The sequence below is a fragment of the Microcebus murinus genome, chromosome 1, assembly GCF_040939455.1.
Source record: "Microcebus murinus isolate Inina chromosome 1, M.murinus_Inina_mat1.0, whole genome shotgun sequence".
Taxonomy (NCBI): Eukaryota; Metazoa; Chordata; class Mammalia; order Primates; family Cheirogaleidae; genus Microcebus; species Microcebus murinus.
In genome coordinates, this window is record NC_134104.1 from 82,819,911 (window position 1) to 82,836,289 (window position 16,379).

Here is a 16,379-nt window from a genome sequence, read left to right on the forward strand (position 1 = left end):
ATTTTTTGCATGTCCTTTTCCTTTAAAAAGCTAGGTATTCTGAACAATAACTAATTTAGGGGTCACAGAGTGAAAGAGAAGTCAAACCTCTCCCTTGCTATGAAGCAGTGATAGTGTTGCAGAGGTGAGATGCGGTCAAGATTTTTAAAACCAACACACACTGTTGAATTTTCCCTACTGGTTGTCCAAAGAGACTCCCAAGAATGATTCAGCTCCCCCAGACTAAGAACCTACTGAAAACACATTCCTTCTCTTCCCATTCAGAGAAAGTAGAAGATGGGAGGGAAGGAGTCAAAACCAGAAGTAACATAACCTAAAAACTGTCCATGTCTGTGCCTCTTACAATATCTACTTTAAATTTACAGTTGCAGCCATGCCTTCCTTCTGAGTGTCTATGGTGGGTTATATCCAAAGAAGGCAGCCAAGGGACGCCCTGATGGGTGGTGGTGGTAAGCAACGGAGTGGTGGAAAAAAGTGACTCTTCCTGTTGAGGAGGGTGGGCAGGTAGAGAACATCGTCCTGGCAGGAGATGGTACCTTTTGAGTCATCAGGAATGACTATGGGGGGGCTGATGTCTGGAAGTTCCTCCTCTCCTGGCTGTAACCCCCTGGCTCGGAGATGGTTGATATCAAGTAGGTCTGGCATATCAACAGAAACATCTGCAAAATGAGAGAGATTATATTCACTGGACTCTCCTACAACTCATAATCAACTTATTATAAAACCGGCACTACTAACTCTATCAACATACATGTGTCTAGGCAGAGCTAAGGGATGCTTTCCAGTTCCCTGGACTACAACACTGGACCAGCAAATTGATCAAGACTAATTATACGTTAATTGATAACTTGAGGAAAATATAGCAGGTAGTATGATTTCACACAGAACAAGAACAAATCAGTTAAGCCAGAGGTTACAAACTGGCAGCCCATAGACCATTTATGGCCCAGACAGATTCTTTTGGATGTTTCAAAAATGTTGGCAACAAGGCCAGGTGCGGTGGCTCATGCCTGCAATCCTGGCACTCTGGGAGGCCAAAGCAGGAGGATCACTGGAGCTCAGGAGTTCAAGATCAACCTGAGCAACAGTTAGACCTCGTCTCTACAAAAAAATTAGCCAGGCATGGTAGTGTGCACCTATAGTCCCAGCTACTCGGGAGGCTGAGGCAGGAGAATTGCTTGAACCCAGGAGTTTGAGGTTGCTGAGAGCTACGATGACACCAATGCACTCTAGCCTGGGGGATGAGCGAGATGCTATCTCAAAAAAAAAAAAAAATGTTGGCAATAAGTTCCAATTTTTAAATCAGAAGATTTCATTTAAAAATCTAGATGTCTAGCTTATTTTGAACAACATAAAGCTGTGGCATATTCTCTTATGGTAACCACCTTCTAGAGCTGGTCCTCAGCTTCTACTCTGGACCATGGCGCCCTCTGTAACAGTGTGACGCAGAGACCACTGCTCCCTTTCACCTCCACGACCTGAGCATCATGTTTGTGCTATTCTGATCCCATGGCAGAGAGATGTTTTTCTGATCCATGTCTTTATCCAAAGTGGGAGTACCCAAGCAAGACCAAGCTACGTGTTTCTTACACCCAGCCCACTCCTTTCATTTAGGTTGTTACCCTGTCCTTGTGAGGCATTTGGGTTTGCAGCCCCTAGTTTATGCTTTTTCTCAGATCATGACAGGTACTATGGATACTCTAACTAAGGCATTAAATAAAGAATGAAGTTTTAAAGAAATTAATTGAATCTCAAGTGTATAACTCTTTGGAGTACAATTTTTTTTTAGCTTCTTGGCTCATTTGTTATTATGTTGACTTATTCAAATACAAAATTTATCAGTCTTATAACAGCCTGTCAAGATTTAGTACTACACATATTCAGATGAAATAATAAAAAATGGGTTCAAATATTGGTACAGGATATGTCATTTGGGCCAGCAAACAAAACCTGAAAATACTGTCCCCAAAATCAGTTATGATGCAAGGTACATACATCCTATTTTAAAACAACCACCTAAAGAACAAAGCTTAGCTTAAAAAAATTAAATTTCAGGAGGGCCAGCAAAACCAAAGAAAAAGTCTGACCAACAAAGTCAATACTATTGTTCCTCAAGAGAAAAATTCGGGTTCATTAAAGAAAACTTTGAGGTTCCTTTAAATTCAGCAAATCAGTAGCACCTGATCCAATTTTTGGTCTTCTACAGAAATTCCAAAGGCAAAGAAAAGTAAGAAAACTGTTTCCAAAGCAGTTCAAAGCCTTTAGAACAAGTCAGTTTTCTCTCTCGGGTACGTTTCAGGTCCATGGAAGAAAAGCCAGTGATCAGCATCCTGACCTCTGCCTGCCCCCTGCTCACAAAACTATTCTACCAGGGACGCAAGGGTCTCCCGCAGAGTCAGTAAAAGCCCAGCACAACTTCACATGGCAAACAGGTGCCATGTAACTGTTAGTGCTGGGGGTTTCCAGGGATTTCTGTACATTCTTCCACACCCTTGAGGACAACCTAATAACATCCTTTATTTAATTAGATCATAGTGGTAGAGTTTTTATGCATTGTCTGGAATTTAACCTCTAACAATGGTCAAGGACCTTTAAAATTAGCAAGAAGAAAGGCCAAATAAGACAAAATCACATTCCTTTTTTTTGACTGCTTAATGCAACTGACCTATTTCATCATTAATATAATTTGTATGATTTAAGTGCATGTCATTAGCCACACCTGCCTGCCTCAGAGGCGGAGGAGAGATGCTAAGAGGAGGGTATGTTTTCAACTACCTGCTACTCAAAGTTTGCCTTTGGACCAGCGGCACCAGCAACACCAGCAGCAGCAGCATCACCACAGGGGAGCTTGTTAGAAACACAGAACCTCAGGCCCATCTCAGACCTGCTGAATCAGCATCTGCATTTTACCAAGATCCCAGGTAATTTATATGCATGTTAAAGTTTGAGAAGTGCAATTTATTTGACAATGTAAGGATTCTGTTTGCACTCTGAGAATCCAGTCATTCCAGAACCCATTACTGAAGGGGTGGGTTAGCAGGTGGCAGTTTTCATTGTTGGTGCTTATCATATACTCTGATTCAAAAGAGCATATGATGGGAAAGGTGAGAATGGTGGGAAAAAGAGTGAAATGGAACTGTTTGTGGCAGCCAACTACATGGGCTCTTTCACATGCCATGTTTTTTAAATGGCTAATTTGATATTTTAAGCAAAAGCATGCAAAAGATACCTACCAAATTTTTTGGGAACCCAGTCAAGACCAAAAGTGAACTTCTTTATCTGCACTACCAAGTATTCAGGGAATGAGGCAAAGCGAGATGTTCTGGGAAACACAAGGGGATATATCAATGAAACAAGCAATAAGAATAGTGAATACAGTTCATGAAGCATCACAAGCTTTGTCTTGGGCACACCTGGCTGTTCCAATGACTGAACTGAAGAGGAGGAACACTCGAACACACATATAGGGGAACACACACTCACTCACTCCTGTGCATTTGTCCTGGCCTCTTCACAAGAAGAAAATGTCTAATGTAGGAGAATGTTGTGCCTTGAGAATGGTTTTGGAGCTATTTCAAAATTAGTACTTGTACTTTGCTGTGACATTTTACATTTCTGAAAGTGCTTTTCAACCATTTATGTTTTTAAAATCCTCACCAGAATTTAGTATATATATTTGTAAGTGTTTATGGGCATGCATGCATTATGAGTCCATATGTGGGGTTTGGAAAAGCTCCCCAAGTGATCCCAAAACACCCCCACCTCCACTCCCACACAGAACCTCTAGCATGAAAATACTACTGTACCTACATCCATGGTCACCTGGATCCTAGGGGTAGACACTAGTATTTCGGATGCTTACCGCATAATGTATGGAGTGTGTATGTGTGTGTACGTATATATGTATGTATATATATGGTAAGTATATAAAATATCTAAATCTGGGCCTTAACTTTTAAAATTAATATTTATGACCAATATCTTGAGTTCTCTTAAAATTTACAGAAAGGCTGAATTGCCTGGACTTGGATTTGAGAATTTTATGAACAGACTGTTTAACTTGTATACCAAATTCGTGCCCCCATTCCAGCTCATTCACTCCACATTTATCATCTTGTTTTTAACAACCATTTCTATTTAATTGTCAATGTGGGTGTGGTAGATACATATAAAAAAGAAAGAAAGCTGTTGACAAGTATCACAGGTACCTTTTAAAATAAAAGATTCTAGAACACCCTCCCCCAGACCCCACTTTTCAAATCTAAGTCACTGTCTTCTATTTGGCATGCTTCATCGCAGAATTCAGAAAACAATTGTAAGTGCATTGCTGCCCTCTGGTGTAGAAGAGGAGACATTGGACAGAGCACTGGAACAACAAAAAAAAAGAGTCAAAGGCTCTTGGATATGTCACTTCATTCACTCCAAATCCGACCAAATCACTGACCCTCCCAAGGCTCCATTTTCACAACTACAGTATGGATTTACCAATAATATCTACCTGCCAGGGCTGCGCAATGCTCATGAAATGATGTGAAACCATTTGGCACACTAGAAAATACTGTATTACATATACCTAAGGAATTAGGTACACTATTTTGTCAGGAAAGAGCTAGACTCCGTGGAGCCTTGGACACTGAATTGGTCCATCACTGGCCTGTATTTCACCCCCAGGTAAGTTATTTAAACTCCCTGTATCTTAAATTCTTTGTCACAAGGTTGTTAGAAAGGTAGAAGCAGTAACATAAAGGAGCTGTTCAGAAAACAGGAGCTTTATCATTCTATCATATAGGAGCCTCATCAGCCTATTATCCTGCCTCACTCTCCAGAAATTATATTTTACCCCTAATTAGGTTTTCCTGTCTTCTGAGAAGCGGTAATAAACATCATTCTTATCTAAATGTTGCCAAGTCTTCAACTACACCAAAACCCAACAAACTCCATCTGGTATTATGATATTTTCAACTAATGCAAAATGTTACCTTTCTGCCCTCCTCTTCTTACCACATTAACTTAAAATCTGGAAAGCACATAACAGTGTAATCAACAAAACGTCATCGGTAAATCAGTAATTTCCAAAATGTGATTCAGGAGCCCTGAGACTCTTGGAGCTGCTGTGTGGTCAGTACCTAGGTGAGGCATCAGCTGGTGATATCACGGGAGGGGCAGTGGAGGAACTGGAGCCTGGGTCGGGGATACTTAACACATCACCTTGTTAGGGGTAGCTACCCACTAAGAGTACTAGAAAGCGGGTTTAGATGGTGTCCACATTCTTTATGCATCTTTGTTACCTCTATAGAGTCACATATTGAATCACACATGTAGTAACTGCTCAATATATATCGGTTCAAATCAATCTCAAAAGTAATACACTTCATTTATTTATTGCAGTTTGGGAACATCAAGTTTGTTACTTAAATCCAACAAAGTTATAAATTATGCTTTGCTTATTCTTTCATTCCTAAAATTCACCCCAGAATTAAAATTTTTCTTGGAAAGCTGTATATTTTTAATAAAGACCATTAGAATGTTAATCATTCAAAAAGGTCTAGATAGACCCACAGCAAATTTACTTCAAAGAGTTGTTATGGGAATTAAATGAGTTAAGACATATAAAGTGCTTAGAATGGGTCCTGACAAAATTATTGTGTTGTCTGTGACAACCTACTAACATTATTTAAAATATATCAATTGTTCACTAACTATAATTAAGGCAAAAGTACCACGAGGACTTGGTTAAGAAAAAATATATAAACTGTACCTCTCCCTGACATTAATATTGTCTTGAAAACCTGGCAAATAAAAAAAAGACAATTCTACCCTTTCCACTATGTCAAAAATATGATATAATAATTAATCAACCACACTCAAATTATATAACCCAAGGCCAAAGAAAGAAGGAAAGATAAAGATAATAGTAATAATAATCACATCATCTTATATTGACTCTGTGCCAGGCATTGTGCAAAGCACTTTCCATGGCTTATCTTGCTTAATCCTTGTCTCAACCCTATAAAAAAAAGTACTATTATTATCCCCATTTACAGATAAGGAGACAGGGGCTTATGGAGGTAAGATCACTTGGCCAAGGTCACATACCAGTAAGCTCTGGACTGGGCATTCAAACACTGCCCACCTACCTAGAGTCTGTGCTCTGGAACCACACACCATGCTTTTCTCTTCATAAATAACAGTTAAGTAAAAATCTCCCCCAGCAACCCTTAACCTGTGAGCTGCACAAGGGCAGGAATTAGGTCTTGTTCCACCCACTGCCTACAATACACTGGGGGAGCAGTGACATTTGCTGAGTGAATGAACTTTTGAAGCACTAATATTCTTCCCAGACGCAGTCTGATCAGGGTCATTTAGTGCAAGGGTCTTTATGTCTAGCCCATACTGACCCAAGATCCACCAAGATCTTTAGGGCACCTTTTGCCTCCTCTTGGTCTTTCAAGCTCCATTTCTAACAAAAGAAAAAGTTCAAGGCCCCAAATTAACAAAATGTAGGCTGAGTCACAGCCTACATTGCTGGAAATAAAACTAAAAGATCTTTTAGAAATCCACTGAGCTGCTTTCTGCAAAGGTAATATTTGAAACGTGATAAAGCATAATAAGGAATGAGCCAAGCTCCAGGATGCAAGCATGAGCAAGCACGACAGCAAGGGCTCCCATACAACTGGCACTAAGAGTTCACACTTTGAACTCAGTCAGACCTGAACGAATCCCACGTCTGCCACTTACTGGCCAATTACTTCTTTCATTTCCTCATCTGTAAAGTGAGAAAATAATGGGAACTGCCTCGTACTACTAAGAAGATAAATATGACAACTAATGGAAGTGCTTAAACACATGGCAATAATAAATGTGCAATAACTGATGGTTGCTTTATTACCTTTAATATTGTTTTTTCTTTCCAAATACTGTTTTCTTTCTTTCCCACAAGGACCAGTTTCAATTACTAACAATTGTGACATACCTAGTACTAATTCTTTTCACATATATAAAAGGCACATACAAGAGCGTGCATGTATACAAAGAAAAGGGAAAACAAACATGTTTAATATCTCCTTTGAAGGACTAAGGAAAACAGAAACTCCTCCTCAAAGAGTCCAGATAGTTATGGTAGCATTGCCTACAACTAAATATTTTGTAGCATTTAAGGATAAATTCAGGTCAGCAAGTGTCATTCCTCCACTACAGACCGAAGGACAGTAGGTGGTGACTTTGCCCAGGACAGAAGATGAGGTGGAAAGTGGACACAGGAGAAGAATCCAGATCTGACACAGGAGAAGAATCCAGTCCTGGGCTCAGAGAATCTGTCTGTGGAAAGCTAATGCTGTCCAGCTCCATCTTAAAGGTGGCCCTTTCCAAAGTTCTGAGAAGGTTCCCTCCGGGTAGAGCACAGGCAGAGAGGCAGGCCCAGAGAATACGTCACAGCCTGCACTTCTACAAGACCAGGCCACTTTTCTGAAGAGCAGAAAGGGGCAGCTACGGGAAAGGCAGATGAAGACCATCCCCCCACTGCAGCTCACACCTGACGCTGGGGGCTTCTTGGGCTTCCAGGTCCCAGAATCACCTTCCACCTCCCAAAGATAATCAGAACAAAAGCACAAACAGAAAAGGATAGGCCGGGCATGGTGGCTCACGCCTGTAATCCTAGCTCTCTGGGAGGCCAAGGCCGGCGGATTGCTCGAGGTCAGGAGTTCGAAACTAGCCTGAGCAAGAGCAAGACCCCGTCTCTACTATAAATAGAAAGAAATTAATTGGCTAACTAATATATAGAGAAAAAATTAGTTGGGCATGGTGGCGCATGCCTGTAGTCCCAGCTACTTGGGAGGCTGAGGCAGCAGGATTGCTTGAACCCAGGAGTTTGAGGTTGCTGTGAGCTAGGCTGACGCCATGGCACTCGCTCTAGCCTGGGCAACAGAGCAAGACTCTGTCTCAAAAAAAAAAAAAGAAAAGGATAAATGTTTGAAGAATCTTCAACCCATTGTCAATGATTAAAGAAATTGCTTCCACCACTATTACAGCGTGTGGATTTCTAACTGCCCAAAGATGTCTCCAAGTGGCAATGAAGTGTATCTCTCACATTTATTAATAACACTTCAACTCACCAACTGTTATCTGCAAAGACACACACGCATACACCCCCACACACGCACACATGACATATGCACACGAGCAAACACACACAAACACCCACGCACCACAACTGAGCAGTCCTAGCATGAAAACTGACCCAAAAATGAACAACTGATAACTGAAGATTAACTATTAATCTTTCTTTGGATATAGAGATTTTTTTTAATTGTTTTAAGAAAATATGGCTTTTTTAGGTGTTTGAAATAAACTGGTTAGCTTTACCATTTTTAACAAATGAAGTCTATAATCTTCAACAAAGTGGAAGTCTGAAGGATGGATTTCACAGAGAATAAATGATTTAGGTTTGACTGATACTTGATATTGTGGGAAAAACAGCCAGCTCTTTCATCCTTTACTCACCTTTGCAATCAACCAAGAGCTCCACCTTAGCCTTGAAGAAAACGGCCAAAGAATATCTAAAAGTAGTGAAATTCCCAGAGCCAAACTTTCAGACCTCCCTTCATTTTAAGCCACTATAAGCACTTTTTTACCGATTAAGTACAGCAATATGAAGTGTGTTGACAAGGACTCAACTGTATCAGATGAACTCAGGTATCAAGTAAAGGAAAAAAAATTGTATATACGTGACAACCAGCCTCACAGTGTGAAAACAGGACATCTCCTGACCAAACCCTGAGCAGCTCATTTGAGCCATGCGCAGGAGCCCTTATATCCACTCTGAGATGCCCCAAGACTCCCAGTCTCCAAGTAGGAACAGAGCCAACCAAGTTCTAGACCAAATCTTTAATTATGAAATTAAAATATATAACAATGGAGTTTAAATACTGAAGCCTGCCTTAAGTGTTTTTGTAATTTCTCAATTAAATAACATCCTTGGTATTTTGGGCTAGGGGGTTATTTCTTGGATGTACCCTCTTGGCAGAAGAAGAGAGACAGACAGACAGAGAAAGAGAGAAAGGCAAATTCCTTATAGAGGATAAACCACAACCTTGCGTTTTAAAAAAAAAAAACACGCCCCCTCCCTACACATAATAAAAATCACAAGGCTGTTTTATTGGACAGGTCTCACAAGTTAAGTCAATGACAATCAGGGTGTATGAGTCATAATCCCATCCCACACACATGAACAAGCACACACAGACTCATATGAAACCCTGCCACCTCTCCCCGACCCGTCCCCACCTCTCCAAGCCCCTCTTCACCACAAGGCCACCACACCGCACACACACACTTACTTCACACCCGCAGACTTCGCTTGTAGGGCGCTGCTCCAGAAATCATCAACGTTGTCTGGTTCCGAGAAGGCCTGAAGGCAGGCACTAAACGGTATCTTGGCACGAACCAACTCGGGAAGGGGTCTTCTGTTTGCTTCCGCTTCTCTTCTCGTCAATTCATAAGCAATCAGTTCATCTGAGTAAAAGAGTAAATGAATGACCTAGTAAGCACTCTTATCTTCCAGAAACCAAAGACACCCTCTTTGGACCCTGAAGGCTTCTGGGCTGGGCCAGGTTTGCTCACTTGTTTCTCTTGACAGAGCCAGAGAAGGCCGCTAAGAGGCTGTTCTCGGGCTGTCTTCAGAGCTGCACTGACAGGCAACGTGGAGATCAGATCTTTTTGCCTGTTCCCCTCTGAAACTGGCAGGAGGCCCTGTGAGCCCGGGGGAGAGGTTCAGACCATGCGCCAACATCTATGCACATGAACTTGGTCTTTCATTTGTCCAGAGGTCAAGCCTGGGATTACTCAAATGCCATCCTCCAAACACAAAGCCTTCACATCAGAGAATTTTACAGCTGAAAGAGTTTCGAGGCTTCACCTCTTCCCAAGCCCTTCACTGCCTTGCTCAGTGAACTGAGGCCCAAGGTCAAGACCAGTCAATCACTGACAAAGCTGCACTTAAATCCCTGACCAGCACTCCCTCTGCTACCCTACAGATAAGGCCAGAAAGAGATGCTAAGGAGTGTCAAGAGATCAAGTTTTGCCAATGATCAGACACACACACACACACACACACACACAAAAGCAACAAAAACATTCCTGTTCACTTAAAGCTATTTTAAAATAAAATGATCAAGGGGGAAAAAACAGATAAAAGCAAAAAGAACAACCACTGTGCTCCCTGTCAGAAACAGACCCAGTGTTACACATTTTCTGACTCTGTCCCACCGGCAGCTGTGATTAGAGGTCATAGGTCCCACAGAGTGTGGGGCCAAGGAGGAGGATAAATATAGGACCGAAGTTATCCACCATTACAAGTCCCGGGATACCAACCACTGCTGCTGAGACCCCAGATATCAGGGCTACCCACCTAGAAGGCCTCTCTCTGCTATCCCTACTCAGATGATTAAATAATAAGGGAAAAAGAAATGAGCAGGCCATGAACCTGCCAAACGTCAGCAGATCTGTTCCTGGAAACTTATAGTCAAAATTTTGTATGGATTTTGAATGGCCTTTCTGGTCATTTCTTTTGTATTTCACACCACCTCCACCACCACCCCAGCCAATCACTCTTGATTTATTAATCTGTAGGTACTCTTAGGCGATATGCGTTTCCTGAGCATAACTGAATATGCTTTTAAAATTAATTCCCCAGTCCACAATCAGTTTATGATGTACTTATATCTGGGGTGCTAACATTAGGTGTTCCCAGCAATCAATTTCCAGAGACTAAATTATAAATTCCCTTTCTGGAAAAAATAGTCACCACTCATAAATTACAAATAGTGAGTGAGAGAAGATCTTAGAACTGAGCAGAACATGTATGTTGGTATCCCTGAGGTGGGCAAGAGAAAGCAATTAAGCTGAGTAATAGATACGAATTTGAAAACTGGTCAAAAGCCACATGAGCTTATAGAAAATAGAAATCATTTCATCTTAAAATCATCATAATCATCACTTCCAATTGGCATAATAAATTGATCTAAGCCCCCAGAAAAAGAGGAAAAAAGGTCACCCAAGGAGTGTTGAACTTTATAAAAAAGGCCAGTTCACAGGAGACAAGCAATCTAGCCTTTTTCTGCTTCTAAGATGTTAATTCAAAGAAATACCATTTGTCCAGTTTGCCTGGGACTAAATTAGTCTGATGGAAAGAGAAAGAACTTCCCCCTGAGAACCCAGCATTGCTGCCATATCTCTGCCTCCTTTTCTCTTCCAAAGTCCAGAGACTCTGCTAAGGGGCTTTGTCCTACAAAGAGCCCTGCCACAATTTATCTCCCAGGAGAGGCATCTTAAATACTCAGTTGCCAAAGCTGGGGGATTTCAAGAGACCTCTGCTCAAATGCCTAATTTCAAAAAATGCAGTTCTGATCATTCCCCTAGGACTTATATAGGACAACTTATGAATGATGCTGTGAAATAACCTTCTAAATATACCATTACCAATAACTGCCCCAAAATTATGCTGACTCCAAACCAACTAGTTGGTCAAGCTTATAGGCAATGAAGTAGGTTCCATCCATAAAACCTGTGATGCATGTGATTCTTCTCAAGAGAGAGTCACATGGGGACTAAGGAAAGATATAAACATGTGCAAACCAGCCATCATCTCTGCTGGGTCTACTCCTGATACAACTTTTCAGTGACTAAACCGTATCATCTCCCATTGGCGGGTGTTCCCATATGAAGACACACATTGCTAATTTCCCACTTGGAAACTGTTACCTTTGTTGGTTGCTGCCTCCATGGCCACAGGCAACTGCATCAGGTAATCCACCCTCTCCGTGTAGCGAACTTTTCTGGTCTGACAGCACTGAATACGTTCTTCCACCAAAAAACGGAAAACGTCACTTGGGTTTTCTGAGCCGATGCGGTTCCTCTGAAGGTTAGATTACATCAGATTAGTAAATGTATGAATATTAGACCATTAAAAATTAGCATAAAATCAACAACAAATCTGGTGTAAAGATCCGACTTTACTAAACATTTCCTCTGGCCATGCCAGTTCCACCAGAATACTTCAATAGCAAAACACTGGAATTTATCTAAAATCCAAATAAAATATAATTCATCATGTGAATTAGTATTACAACATTATTAAATTAAAAATCATGGAGGAGGGACTGACATAGATGGAATGAGAAGAAAGGAGAAGGAAATAATGCAAGAGTAAGGGGAGAAAATAAAATATTGCCATGGAAAAATAAAGGCATGTGTGATATGATTCTATAAATTGGTTCATGTGAATTAGATACAAACAAAAAAGGAACCATGCTATGTTAGTATGCGTCATGATGCGGCAAAACAAGCACAATGGGGTAAGCGCAAGCACTGCTCACAAAGCAGCACACAGGGAAGGACTGTGTCACCTGGGCAGTGACGGGAGGGGCAGAGGCAGCAAGTGCACACAGGTTGTGGGAGTTGGGATTATGAGGGATTTTGATTTTCTCCTTTGTGTTTTCTATATTTTCCACCAAGAACACTGTTGTAATCAGAAAAGAAAAAATTGTTTTTAAGGGGGAAATAAAGCCTCTTTATTCAGGAGTTCTCAGTGTCTTTTAAAAACCACAGCATTCAATACGATTTGGTTCTGCTGTGAGCACAGAGTGACCATCCCCGAGCAGTGGCAGGAGGACACCAAATACCACACAGGGCTCTCCAGGAGCTTTGTCACAGAGACCAGAAAAAAAAGATGAGTGAATTAACTGACAACCACTCCTATAATGTGTACAGAGTAAAGGGGGAACAGAAAGATGCACACGTGTCTGGAAAGCAGGGCGAGAGGAGCGGTCACAGCAAGTGGGCCGAGCAGAGAAAGCCTCCAAGAAACCGACTCTGAACTTGCTTCAGTGAGGAGAGACTGAGGTAAGAAGACAGTGGCGGGGGCATTCTGGCCAAGCCACTGTGGATGCCACCGAGTGGCCAGGAACACTCCTTACAGCCCTGCTGAGCACTTGTGAAAACCGTGAAAACTGACTCACTCACCTCTACTAGATTCACCAGGTGCAAGAAAAACTCCTGTGCATCTTGCTGTCTATTCGAGGAGAATTCCGGGTGGCTCTTGCTTACAAAGGCCTTAAACATGCGTGGAGAGATCCCATTTTGTTGAGGCTAAATTATAAAAATAAAATCGATTTACAATACTTTCACACATATAAACAGCTCTAAGTGCCAAGCAGAGCAGGGATTACCATAAACCCCATTTTTCAGATGACAAATGAAGCCCAAAGATGGTAAATAATGATAATGGCTGACAGTCACTGGATATTTAGTGTGTACCAGGCCCTGCACTGTGAACCTTACAAAGAACAGGACGGGACTCTTCTGGTGACTCAAGACTAAGGACAATGGGTGATAAACACCCCACTTTCTAAAGACAGGCACTTCACTCATCCTCACAGGACTTGCTACATGGTGGCCAAATGTCACAGTCCATTTCAGAGCAGGCTAGAAGCTCCTCAGGGAGGAGGGGCTCTCTGAAGGAAGTTGCAGAAGAGGAGAGCTCTGTAGCATCTCCCCATCCCTCCCGAGGGTACAGTAGAGAGCCCCTTGTAAAGCACAGAGTACTCGCAAGTACTTGCAAGAAAGGGCAATGGCGTTGCATGGCCCAGGGAACCGCTGTCGAGCTGCTCGAGCTCATGGAACCCACCCTGCGCTGTTCCTGGACCAGAGCACAGGGCGTTCCCAGGAGCTGTGGGGAGTGGGGGTCCTGCCCCACACCTGGAGAAGCAGAAGGAGGCTGGCTGCAGCTGCTGGGAGGGCATGTGGGAAGAGCAGGCAGCAGGGACAACTCTGGCAGGATAAGGATGTTGGATTTTCCCAGGGACTAAAAGGATAGCTCAGAAGGAGGTGGGCTATCTGCCAGCCAAGGATACTTGTGTTGGAGAGCGAGTAGAGGTTCAGAGGCCAGCTGGACACAGCATCAGGGAAAGGTCCTGTAAGGTCCCTGAGGCTGGGGTGACTATGGGTGGGGGAGGCAGCTCTCAAGAACCACTAATGCACAGCCATGACAGAGAACACATGGCAGCCAAGAGGGAGCCAAAAGGTGCTGGTTAAGTGAAGATTCTGCCTGCTTCTCTCATCTCCCCATCCCCTGGCCTTTGGTGGGAGGAGCCAGAAGAAGGTGGAAGGAGCCAGAAGAAGGTGGAAGGAGGCAAAGAGGTGGAGCAAGGATAAAAACAAAACCAAGACACAGGTACTAGCCCTTCACACTCCTGTTTTCTCAGACTCTTGAGCTTGGAAGAAGAGAGAAGCAATAAACTGGCCCTGATGTGAACTGGCCTTTTTCATACTGGCAATCTAAAGGAAATCACTGGAAATCTAGGAGATCTGCCTAGGATGCTCTGACAAGGCAGGGTGGGAAGATTCCACATCGCCTTTTGTGATGCAGGTGAGCACCTGGTAAAGCTGCTTCCTGGGGGCTCCCTCCACGTGTGGCCCACCTGACAACCTCATTAACACTCACAATGACCCTAGAAAGTAGGTGCTGCTCTTATCCCACCTGGGGATCTGAGACTGGCAGAGAAGTGCCAGACAGGTCTTTCAACTCAAAGTGGTCTTAAGGACCCAACTGTCCTGCAGCTAATGCGGCAGAACCAGAATGGACTCCAGATTTGGCTCAGAACTCAAGTTCCTTTGCAGCAAAAACAAAGAAGTAGGCCCTGAGGTACATACTAAGGCTCAGCAAAACAAACCTCACCTTGTCAGCCAGCCAAAGAAGTAATTCATGAAATCCTCTCTGCAAATGCTGTGGCTGCTACCCGCTCACTTTTCCATAAATCCTCCCCTTGCTCAGCTCCCAGGCCACATTCCTCTCCTCGAAGTCCAGAGCACAAACTGCCTTCTATTCAATACTTTGACTTCCAGCCTGCTTCCAGCCCATCTCCACAGCCTTAGCAGGTGGAGGCCATGTCTCACACCTCTGAGTTCTCACAGACATCCAGGTCAATGCCTGTGGTCTGGGGGGCATGACAGGTTTGCAGAATCGCACAGTCGAATGCCACAGGTATGACAGAATTCTTTTATCTAAGTCCCTGAGGCCAAGTGGCAGCTCTTCATATAACATCTCTCCAATGCATATGTTCTAAAGCAATGTTTTCTAATAAAAATCCAATGAATTTTCCTGTCTTGCTAAAAACATATCTGGTCTAGTCATCTAATATTTACTGACTGCCTACTCCATGAGCACTATTGGGGATCTGCCCTCCAGGAGCTTACAGACAACAGAAGAGATGAGAGACGCACATGCATCTATAACAAATGTCAGGGAACTACATTGGACCCGAAACAGTACCAGTAGCTCATGAGGAATTCCCCAAAGTGGCAGCATTTGGGCATCCGAGCCTCGGAACCTATATACAGATGACCAGCTTACAAACATAAATGGCTTTAGTTGTGCCGCCATTGCTAGGTGAAGACCAATTTATACCTGAGAATTAATTTTACTGCCTGTATCTAAAGGAAAACTATGTAGAAGTTGTAACTTTCCTCACTCACAATGCTGATGTATGTACACATAGGATCAGCTGACACAAGTATGTGATCACAACACCTTAGCTTTATACCATGGCTCACATTTATGCATTTATTCAACAGATATTTACTGAGTGCTGTAAAATGTCAGGTACAATCCCAGGTGCTTGGACAAATACTTACTAAGTGCCAAGGAACCATTCTTAACATTTTATATGTGCATTTTGCTTATTTCACTCAATTCCATGAGGTGATGATTATTATTATCTCCACTTCACAGATGAGGAAAGTGAGGCACAGAGGTGTTAAGTAACTGGTACAGGGTCAAATAGCTAGAAAAGTCTCTCTGCTCCCTCCCTCTATTGTCCTAATGCTGTTTCTGGTACACAAATGCTTACACATCATCTCTGATGTCTCTGAGTCCATCCGACTAGTTGCCAAAAAGAGAAGACAACATGTCTCAGAGTTCGAGTTAGACTGCTTACCCACACACCTCTAGGGACAACATCACAGGCCAGCCCAGCAATTCAGTCTCCGCTCTGCACAGTATGGAGGCACTACTTGGAATAAATCTTTTCACATTTGTGCATTTCTGTTTAGGCATTCATATAAGCATGCATTCACTGCCTGCTGCCGATGGTGTTATTTCTTACAAGCTGTGATTACAGCTTGGTGTGGCTGCCAGTCCCCAGCACACACCACAGAAAGAAGCTGCTTTGGAAAGTTTAACAAGTCAGTAAGTTCAAAACTGCTGCTGCTCTGTGCCATCGCGTGGTCATAGAGAAGTTTCAACAGAGACCACAACAAACACCCCAAACTCAGCCCTGCCTGAACTTGGACCCAGTCTCATTCATTCCCCTCCCACACCTCTTCCC

The 16,379-nt window shown here is 42.7% G+C and overlaps 1 protein-coding gene across 2 annotated transcripts in view; it reads right to left on the bottom strand.

Annotated features, from left to right (window-relative positions):
• The window catches only part of USP13 (ubiquitin specific peptidase 13), a 115,910-nt gene that overhangs the window by 26,137 nt on the left and 73,394 nt on the right, over positions 1 to 16,379 (bottom strand). For both annotated transcript variants that reach the window (XM_076003663.1, XM_012737002.3), the window contains exons 11-15: positions 13,018 to 13,143; positions 11,758 to 11,911; positions 9,336 to 9,510; positions 3,234 to 3,322; positions 537 to 659 (exon numbers count right to left, since the gene is read on the bottom strand). In XM_076003663.1, coding sequence (XP_075859778.1) covers positions 537 to 659; positions 3,234 to 3,322; positions 9,336 to 9,510; positions 11,758 to 11,911; positions 13,018 to 13,143 — 667 coding nt within the window. The remainder of the gene's footprint in view (positions 1 to 536; positions 660 to 3,233; positions 3,323 to 9,335; positions 9,511 to 11,757; positions 11,912 to 13,017; positions 13,144 to 16,379) is intronic.